A 10,957-nucleotide genomic window follows, 5' to 3' on the forward strand; every position below is an offset into this window, starting at 1 on the left:
TTTTCCATATTTAGCCCCTTTTGCCAATTTGATGGAAATAAATATCCTCAGAATTGTTTTTATTTTTATTTCACTGATTATTTGTCATTTTGAGCACTTTTTCCCCATAGAGTTTGCTAATTTGTGTTTCTTCTTTAAAAAAAAACAAAAAACTGTCCACATCATTTTACCATCCATATTTGGGAAAAGACCAAGCCTTACTTTCACAAAATCACTTCTTTTCATATGGAATTACCTAGAATCTTGTATGTTCAGGAACATAGTTCCATAGTCACATTAATTTAAATTATGTTGGAACTCTGTACTGAAATTTTGCTTTTGTTTCTTTGTTCTCTACCCTATTCAGGAAGCTGGATGCCTTCATCTATGATGCTGCAGTCTTGAACTATATGGCAGGCAGAGATGAGGGCTGCAAATTGGTGACTATTGGTAGTGGAAAGGTATTTGCCTCTACTGGTTATGGCATTGCCATCCAGAAGGATTCCGGGTGGAAGCGCCAGGTGGATCTTGCCATTCTGCAACTCTTTGGAGATGGTGAGTTAGGAGACAGCAAAGTGCCTATTGATACGTATATGATGGCCAATCAGATCTCAGTTTTCCTTGCTTCTGTCCTGCCTATTCTGAACATTTTAAAATAGAGGAAAATGTCTATGACCACTTCATGGATTGTGGAAGTAAAAATAATGTCAAAGTTGCATATTTAGCTGTGAAAGGACATTGTACACACAGGGTGAGATCTTTAAAGTCAAAAATCAAAAAGGTGGCTATAGGAGGTGACTGTCCTGTTTATGGGAGGGCTTGTTTATTTGCACTGAAAAGAGTCAGAAAAACAACCTTCCAAGAATCTACCTGCATCACCATTCTCCAAGTGACATCAGTAGTTGGAAGAACCAAAGTTTGAACTAAGAAATGAATAAAAGTAGATTTGAATGTTATTAGAGGGAGAAGAGGAGGATCAGTCTGGATTGTGTCTTTTTTTTTTTGTATCAGCACTTTTTTAATTACATCATAGAGAAAGCTGTCACTTAAAGATAATGAAGGAATCCCTGTGTACAGGGGGTTTACTTTAGTGGTATAATGATAAGCAGAAAATTCAGAAACACCAGGTCAGATTAGACAGCTCAAAGCCCAAGTGTTTAACCAGACTACCGGCTGTGGAACATATTGTGAAATTATTTAGGACTTTGCATATATATACCAGAATTAAAGTACATTCACCTCTCATCTTTTCTGTATGTTTTCTGTATTTCGTATATGAGGAATTAAACACACAAGCGATTTATTTGAAAAGTGTTGAGATGGAGTAGGGCTGAATTTGGTGGTCACCTTGTGTCAATGCTGGTTCACCTTTTTTCCTAAAGTGCATATTTTTACTACAGAAACAGTAAGCCTAAAATCCTCTTGAGAGTTCTTCTCTATTTTCCTTTTTATTCCTCTCCTAAAAGAGAATTGGGATGAATCCAACTTGAACAGCATTTTTAGATAAAGGAAAAACTATTGCCTCAAACAGAATGCTTCTAAAATATACGTTTGACTTCATTCTCTGGCCTGTGGTCTCACATCTCCAAGTACCTACTAGATATCTCCACTTGGATGTCCTGCCAACACCTTAAACTCTATGGGTTTATAACTTAATTAATCATCTCCAGAGAGCATAGATGGAAACACTGGGTGGAAATAACAGCAAGATAGATTTCAGTATAATATTGGGAAGAATTTCCACATATTTTTAATGTTCAGCAGCAGAACAAGCTGCTTTACAAAGGTATGTGTTTTCATATCCATTCCCTTGGTTGTATTTATTTGTTATAAATGAGGATTCAGTCAGGAGTAGGAGAGATACAGGGAAGGGACAATTAAACATTATAACATTTTGAAAGAAAAAAACATAAAGTAATGCGCTCCCCATTTATGATAGGCGTATATGTATATGCTATATGTCTACCTGTCAAGGACATTATAGAGGAGAATCATGAATTGGGAGGGAGGTTGGACAAGATGATCCCCAAGGTCCTTTACAACTCTTAAGATTCAGTGATTCTTCAATTTATATCAAACCAGTTGCTCTAAGGGTTTTGCTATTCTCCCATTCATCCAGACTGGAAACCTTACAATTATACTTGACTCTTACCTATTCTCTCACATCTAGTTAATCACCAAGTCCTATTGATTCCCCTTCTCCAATTATTCTCACATTGGTCCCTTCATTTCTATTACTATAATCATAACCCTTGTTTGTAGGGTTTACTTGTCATGCTGGGACATTGGAGGTGATGATCTTTTAAATAGACTCTGATTTCCATCCCTTCCTTTATAATCCATCCTATTCACCACTACCAGGTTAAGAATGCTTAAACATTGGTCATATTATTGCCTAGAGAAAACAGCCCAAGTGTTGTAACATGACATTAAAAACCCTGTAGAAGCTGATCTTTACCAGCCTTTCCCATTATTACCTTCTCTTACTTCTCTACACAAACTGCCTACTCCAGACAAACTGGTCAGCTCATTGACTCCCAGGCATGCTTTTTTCTTTCTCTTTCCCATTTCTCTAACCTTTCTCATGCTATTCCCTCTGTTCAGAATATCCCCCCCCCATCTCTCTCTCTCTCTGTCTCTCTGTGTCTCTCTGTGTCTCTGTCTCTGTGTCTCTCTCTCTCTGTCTCTCTCTGTCTCTGTCTCTCTCTCTCTCTGTCTCTCTCTCTTTCTCTCTCTCTGTCTCTCCCTCTTACATACACGCACACACAAACACACATCCATCCTTTAAGTTATAGTTTAAATGCTTCCTCCAGCTGGGAGTGATCATTCTGTCCCTTTTGTAATTTATTGATTTGCGTTGTAGTTATTCATATATATATATAAAATCATATCCTCTCCTAAATTTTGTGCTCCTGAAAAGCTGAGACTATATAGCTTATGTACTTTTGTATGTACTGCTTTGTATACAGTAGGTGATCCATAATTATTTAATAAATGCATACATGAATGAATGAATGTATTACAATAAAAACAAATCTCTGCTCATTTTTTTCTCGATTTTAATTTTTTTTGTAATATTTATTTACAGTTCTAATTCTCTGTTTTCTCCCAAACTCTCTCCTTTATTCCCACTCCCCAATCCCCATCGCTGCTTGTCTCCAGGGGAGATGGAAGAATTGGAAGCTCTCTGGCTTACTGGCATTTGCCACAATGAAAAGAATGAGGTCATGAGCAGCCAGCTGGATATTGACAACATGGCAGGTGTCTTCTACATGCTGGGGGCAGCCATGGCCCTCAGTCTCATCACATTCATCTGTGAACACCTTTTCTATTGGCAGTTCCGTCACTGCTTTATGGGAGTCTGCTCTGGCAAGCCTGGAATGGTCTTCTCCATAAGCAGAGTGAGTGCTTTTCTCAATAAAGCTGTGGCTTTACATGGGATATCTGAGTGTACTATTGTGCAAGGAGGTTAAATGATTGGTAGTTCATGACCTCCAGCCAGTACCTTTGCTAAAGTACAAGAAAACTTATCTCTGGAATTTTTCATGCCATCATATTGAATTAACTTAGACAATGGGCATAATTCTTTTTTCTTTGTGGTATTCGGAGATTTGACTTCAATTAGAACTGAGGGAATGAAAAATGGAAATGGCTTGACATTTTCCCAAACTTCTTTTGTCATCATTAATTGATGCAGTAAAACACCAGGATAAAGAATAAGTGCAGGACCTGGAGTCAGAAAAACCTGAGTTTGAAATCCTGTTTTTAGATACTGACCAGCTGTCTCATTCTGGGAAGATCACTTAACTTCTCTCAGGCTCAGTCTTTTCATCTCTAAAATGGAGCTAATAACAGCACTTAGGGGTATGCTACAGCCAGCTCATATTAGCTAGAAATGATTGTAAAAATTTGAGTGTAAACATTTACAGCTTGGAAATCAGCAATCCATAAATTAGGGATTCATTATTTTTGTTGATTTTCTAGATTTAAGAAAATGGTGGAGAAACTGTTGATAATGCACATTTAACTTAAAATATGTATATATATTTTTTTCCTTGAAGGCTGGTTCTAAAATATTTCCCAGGATACTCCTAGTAGAACCCATCTCATAGGGTTGTGTAGATCAGATGAGATAATGTATGTAAAGTACATTCCAGACCTTTAAAGTACTATCTCTGCCAGCTATCATTACTAGTCATAGATTTGCTAACCTTCCCCCAAATTATGCTCATCATGGCCTGTTTTTCTCACTCACTCATGGAAAATAATGGAGGCATGGATCATTGCCCCTAGATTCCACTCAGACAACACCAGTCCATGCTACGTTTTTAATACTGATGATGGGTGAGAGGACCAAAAGAATTCAGCCCCAGTACACGAGATCCTTATATTTGAAAAAAAAAAAAAAACTTCTTTAATGTCAGCAATTGAATTTAGAAATAGAATTAATTGGGGAGAGGGGAATGGGGCATTGGCCTTTCATATCATTCTTTAATTTGGATTATTTAGCTTTTCTTCCTAGTTCTAGTACTAGAAACATATAAGAGGGTATTCACTGAGTGCCCTCAGTAGGCTTAGAAAATCAATGGTTCTGTCCTATGATTCTGATCACAAAGCTATAAACGCAGTTACGAGGCACAAACCCAAACTAGAGCAATTAAACCCCTTTATTCTTGGTTCAAGCCTCAAGTTATTCAAGTAGAGGTTGCACATGGAAAAGGATTTTTTTTTGTCACATAGTTTCAACAAGTCTCTTTTCTGAGGACTCGATGATTTAAAAGGAAAAAAAAGGCAATTCTTTATTTCTTCTTTAGCCAACAATGTGTTGAGGCTATTTGGTAATATTTGAAGATAGATTTCACAGTAGATTCAGTCTTGTTTCCTTTCATGATTTCTGTTGCCATGCCTTTTTGTTTCACTGAGGTCATCTTGAAGGTGGTAAATGATATCAACCATGCAAATCAATGCAAATGAAAATATTCTTACTTCTTTTAAAAAAATCAGTGGTAGAAAATGATTTGTTTTCTTCTCCTTATCATGATCAAGAAAAGAATTGACAGGAAGATGAGGAAAGAAATATATAAATCTTACCCAACTGCTCATATTATGCCCTTTTCTCCAGTGAGGCTAACCTCACTTCTATGTACATGGCCTATGTATGTGACCTCAGTGTCTTCACTCGTATCCTGTTTGTGATACATACTCAGTGTCCACTTCTGTGTACTATGAAGAGCTGAGTAGCTTTAACGAAGTCATTCAGATTTGTGGTGCTAAGCTGAGGCTGATCACAGCTCTCATCATTGCTCAGTTCCACAATTTTTGCGCATACTATATATTGATCCTGGAGCAACATGACTTTAGACCCAGAACAACAAATCAACTCTGGCATCAATCGCTATGATCATACAAAGGGCAGAGGACCAACAGATCTCAACACAATGGCCTATGCATCAACACTGAGTTTCTTAGACTCTATCAGTCTTTGCCACATTCTCTTTTACCATTAAGTAAAGATCAATTCAATGAAAATATTGCTACAACAACTACTCTTACACTAGGTAGCTAGCTAGCTTGAGCTAGCTTTTATGTAGTGCTGCAAAGTGCTTTACAAATATCATCTAATTTTGTCCTCATGACAATTATTATTTTATTAATATATTGAATGATATTGAATTATTATATTCAATAATATTGAATATAATTGAATAATCATATTCAAAGTCATATTTTTAATATGACATTATTATCCCCATTTTCAGATGGGGTAACTGGGCAAGAAAAGGTCAAATGACTTGCCTAGGGTCATATAGCTAGTAAGTACCTGAGGCAGGATTTGAATTCAAGTCTTCCTGAGTGACTCAAATGCATTACCCATTAAGCCTCCATATCATTCTTTAAATATTATAGTAAAAGCTCTGATACAATCTAATCAACTAACACTCGCTTCTCCTGTTCCATAACACTAGTTTACATATATACACACACTTACATACACACATATGTGTATGTATATGTGTGTACATATATGTATATATACATATATATATATTTCTATAAGTCTACTTGTCCTATTATTGGTTCCTGAGCCCCATAGCACCCACATTCCACATCCTCCTTACTCTGCTGAATCTACTCCATTTTGTTCCCCACATCACTAAATAAACAAGACATAATTCAAATCTGTTTCCTCTACACAGATTTTCCCTTAGGCTAATACCCAAACCCCTTGAATTGCCCCCTGATATTATTTTAATTTTTTTGGTAAATATCTTGTGTGGCCACTCAACAGTAAAGCACCTTAGAGCCATGTCTAAATGTTTTCTATATTTTCTATAGTACTCAATGTGAGCTGATGCGTATAAAATCAATAAGAGTTCATTAATAAAGATATCATGTACATTATACCGATAGGATAGGTGATCCAGGAGAAACTAGATTTATTGGACTGAGGTTCAATTATTTAGTTTAAGGTTTAGGTGCACTTAGATATTCCTCACATCCTTTTTAGCTTAGTTTCAAATAAGATTAGAATTCTTCACAGTTCAGTCTTTATCATTCCCATCTGTCAATAGCAAAGGCTGATTGCTTTGCTTAGCAAAGAGAAAAATCTCAGTCTTCTTACATAAATAATTGTTATGATAAAAGCATCACAGTATACTGGAGTCCTAGATCTGGAAGGCTTGGGTTCAATCCCTTCTTTTGACACTTTCTAGCTGTTAATCTGGGAGAAGTTACTGGACCTCCATGTGCCCTATGCACCGATAACTTACTTATTGGTCATAGAGATGTTGTCATTAAAAATTATTAAAATCATTAAAAAATGCTGAGGAAATTTAAGGACCTTCCCGTAATCATTATGGGGAAGTTGGAAGATGAGAGTAAAAGAGAATTCAGCAGAATAAATTCTTAATCACACATAATACTTAATATTTTGCCACAATTCACCCTGCATATCTAAATGATGTAGCAGAAGAAAGTTCTCCTTTAAACCCTGAATTTCCTATTCTCAGCCAGAATTAAATTTTCTATATGTTTCTAGCTCAGCCATTAGCTGGTAGTGGAAATTTGGGGGTTTTTGCCAGTCACTGGTAGGTTTTTATTATTACATACACACATATGTATATATAACAGCTATAACTTATTTATATTTATTATTGTATACAGAATATAGCTACAGTTTCATACAGATTATTGTCTTTCTTACATAACAAAGACATATTCTCTTTTTAAAAATATTTTATTTTTAATTTATGGAATAAAATAAGCATTTCTATTCTAATTATTTTATTTTTAGTCTTCGGAATAAAATGAGCATCAACATAAAAAAAAGATGATTGCACAAAAAATCTATTATATACAGCTTCCTATTCCTTTTAAATATATAATCAAATTATCATGCAAATTTCTTTTTTTTTCTTTTTTTCTTCTTCCCCTACCTGCCCTAGATATGGCTACCATTAAATTCCAAATAACTCTTTAAAATCTATATGCTGGAGAACCCTAGAGTTTTATGCTGCTGGGCATAGCTCCATCCTTTTCTCTAACAGTGCTGTTAAGTTACTATTTAATGTTAGGGTACTGGTAATATAGACTGATATTAGGGTCCTCTTTTTAAAAACAGTGAAATAAAGAAACTAGAGGTAGATCAATTCAAATCAAAGATGTTGCCAGTGGCAGAACCACTTGATTTTTGAGCCTTAATTCATTTAATCAGGCTATGTGGGCTATTTTCCCACAAAACTTAAACTAAATTGCCCCTGAATTCACAAAGTTGCTGTGAGGATCAAATTTTTTTTTTAATATACATGAAAAACTTTGAAAACCTTCAAGTGCTATAGTAGAGGTCACTGTTCATCACATATGAGGTTTCACAGTATATTTGCTAAATTCAAAATATGAATCAAGATAATTACTATTTCCTTTATTTCCTACATTGAGTTTTCTTGACTATTCAAATAAGATAGAGTAATTTATTTCCCTCTGTATTCACAATGATAATACCACTAGAACCCTAATCTGTGCTTTCCTCTTTTTTTTTTTTTCCACTTTAGGGTATTTACAGTTGTATCCATGGAGTGGCTATAGAGGAGCGCCAGTCAGTGATGAATTCCCCCACGGCCACTATGAACAATACACATTCTAATATCCTGCGCCTACTTCGTACTGCTAAGAATATGGCTAACCTGTCTGGCGTTAATGGATCCCCCCAGAGTGCCCTGGACTTTATCCGTCGTGAGTCATCTGTCTATGACATCTCTGAGCATCGCCGCAGCTTCACACATTCTGACTGTAAATCCTACAACAATCCCCCCTGTGAAGAGAACCTCTTCAGTGACTATATCAGTGAAGTAGAACGAACTTTTGGTAACCTTCAGCTGAAGGACAGTAACATGTACCAGGACCACTATCACCACCACCACCGGCCCCATAGCATCGGCAGTGCAAGCTCCATTGATGGGCTTTATGACTGTGACAACCCACCCTTCACCACCCAGCCAAGGTCCATCAGCAAGAAGCCATTAGATATTGGCCTGCCGTCCACCAAACATAACCAGCTAAGTGATTTGTATGGCAAGTTCTCTTTCAAGAGTGACCGTTTTGGTGGCCACGATGACCTGATCCGCTCAGATGTTTCGGATATTTCTACTCACACAGTAACCTACGGAAACATTGAAGGCAATGCTGCCAAGAGGCGGAAACAGCAATATAAGGACAGCTTGAAGAAGCGACCGGCTTCAGCCAAGTCACGGCGAGAATTTGATGAGATTGAGTTGGCCTATCGCCGGCGGCCGCCCCGCTCCCCGGACCACAAGCGCTACTTCAGGGACAAAGAAGGGCTTCGGGACTTCTATCTGGACCAGTTCCGAACAAAGGAGAACTCTCCTCACTGGGAGCATGTAGATCTTACGGATATCTACAAGGAACGGGGAGATGACTTCAAGCGAGATTCAGTCAGTGGGAGTGGTCCCTGTGCCAACAGATCTCACCACAAGCATGGAACCAGTGACTTTGGAGCCAACGAGCGCAAACATGGTGTCGTCAGTGGTGTGCCAGCGCCGTGGGAGAAGAATCTGACTAACCTCGATTGGGAAGACAGACCAGGCGGTAACTTCTGCCGCAGCTGCCCCTCTAAGCTACACAACTACACCACACCAGTGGTGGGGCAGAACTCCAGTAGGCAGGCCTGCATCCGGTGTGAGGCTTGCAAGAAAGCAGGCAACCTCTATGACATCAGTGAGGACAATTCCCTCCAAGAGCTCGATCAGCCCGCTGCCCCGGTGGCAGTGACATCGAATGCCTCTACCACCAAGTACCCTCAGAGCCCATCGAATTCCAAGGCACAGAAGAAGAACCGGAACAAGCTACGCCGGCAGCACTCCTACGACACCTTCGTAGACTTGCAGAAGGAAGAAGCAGCTCTGGCCCCCCGAAGCGTAAGCCTGAAGGACAAGGGCCGTTTCCTAGAAGGGAGCCCCTATGCCCACATGTTTGAGATGCCAAGTGGTGAGACCAACTTTGCCAACAACAAGCCCTCAGTGCCCACTGTCGGACACCACCACCACAACAATCCTGGCGGTGGTGGTTACATGCTCAGCAAGTCGCTCTACCCTGACCGGGTCACACAAAACCCTTTCATCCCCACTTTTGGGGATGACCAGTGCTTGCTCCATGGCAGCAAATCCTACTTCTTCAGGCAGCCCACGGTGGCGGGGGGAACGAAAGCCAGGCCGGACTTCCGAGCCATCGTCACCAACAAGCCAGTGGTCTCGGCCCTTCATGCGGCTGTGCCAGGCCGTTTCCAGAAGGACATCTGTATAGGAAACCAGTCCAACCCCTGTGTGCCTAACAACAAAAACCCCAGGGCTTTCAATGGCTCCAGCAATGGGCATGTTTATGAGAAACTGTCTAGTATTGAATCTGATGTCTGAGTGGGGGAGGGGGTGGGAGAGTTGGGAAGGGGACTGTAGGGGCTGGGGGGGAGGGTATGAGGTCATTTGGTACCTGTGTCATTGAGGGTGATGGGGATTGAACTTGGTTCCCATTTGTTCCTCTCTTGGTTCTTTATTTATTTGTGGGATCCTGGAGTCCTGATTTTCACTGAAGACAGCACTGGTGACATCTTTTTTTCATCCTTTCTTTCCCAGTTCCCTCCTCCTTCCTTCATCCATCGGGCATTTCTCCTGTTAGCAGTGCACTGAAATATGGTATTCAAGTTTGGTGTATCACAGTGGGAAAAGGAAGTATCTACATATAGAGGAGAAGAGAGCAATGGCCCTTCTCTGGTCTCTCTCAGCATGGACTGAATAGTTCTCCTTTCACATACATTTGAGTCAAACAAGGAGAGGTCAGAGATGGCCACATGGGCCAAAGAAGAGAACTCTTTTCCCCAATGATTTTGACTTCAAGTAAAGAAGTAGAAGGCAGAATGGGTGAACTGTTTGTGGATTACAAAGGGGCTCTCACCAAGTTCGTTTTGCCTAGACTATGTATGCTCATATTAGGCCTTTTGTTAGAAAGCAGAAGAAAGGAGGCTGACTATATTTGTCATCTATATAAGCTAAGAAGCTTGCATTAAAGATTGATGTGATTAGTTAGTGGAGTGATGCAGGGAAAGTTATTGACAGAAACACTGGGAATATCCCTGAAAAACTGAAGAGGAAACTATAGTAGTGTTCTGGGCAATGAAGGAGGTAAGAGGGATTTAGATATTTATTTTCTGTTATTCTGCACATTACCACACAGGGAGTTTCCTTGACTCATTCTGCTGTTTGTTTCAACATTACCAAATGTAGCCAATTGATATATTTGGCTTCTATAGAAATATGATTATATGTTATTTAAAAATTCTGCCACCATCTAGAAAGGGCTGGGAGAAAGTGTGGTTATGAATGGACTCAAACAATGCATTCAGAAGTTAATTCCAATTTAGAAATAATCTGTAGTCTAGGCAAAAGAATGGTGAATCAGCCAACAAGAG

The 10,957-nt window shown here is 39.0% G+C and overlaps 1 protein-coding gene across 1 annotated transcript in view; it reads left to right on the forward strand.

Moving 5' to 3' along the window:
* Nucleotides 1-10,024, forward strand: part of GRIN2B (glutamate ionotropic receptor NMDA type subunit 2B) — a 619,338-nt gene extending 609,314 nt beyond the window's left edge. Inside the window, exons 11-13 of the mRNA XM_072653890.1 lie at nucleotides 347-534; nucleotides 3,142-3,380; nucleotides 8,031-10,024. Of these exons, the coding sequence (XP_072509991.1) occupies nucleotides 347-534; nucleotides 3,142-3,380; nucleotides 8,031-9,908 (2,305 nt within the window). The 3' untranslated portion in view covers nucleotides 9,909-10,024. The remainder of the gene's footprint in view (nucleotides 1-346; nucleotides 535-3,141; nucleotides 3,381-8,030) is intronic.
* The last annotated feature ends 933 nt before the right edge of the window (nucleotides 10,025-10,957 follow it).

This window comes from Notamacropus eugenii, chromosome 3, assembly GCF_028372415.1.
Source record: "Notamacropus eugenii isolate mMacEug1 chromosome 3, mMacEug1.pri_v2, whole genome shotgun sequence".
Classification (NCBI taxonomy): domain Eukaryota; kingdom Metazoa; phylum Chordata; class Mammalia; order Diprotodontia; family Macropodidae; genus Notamacropus; species Notamacropus eugenii.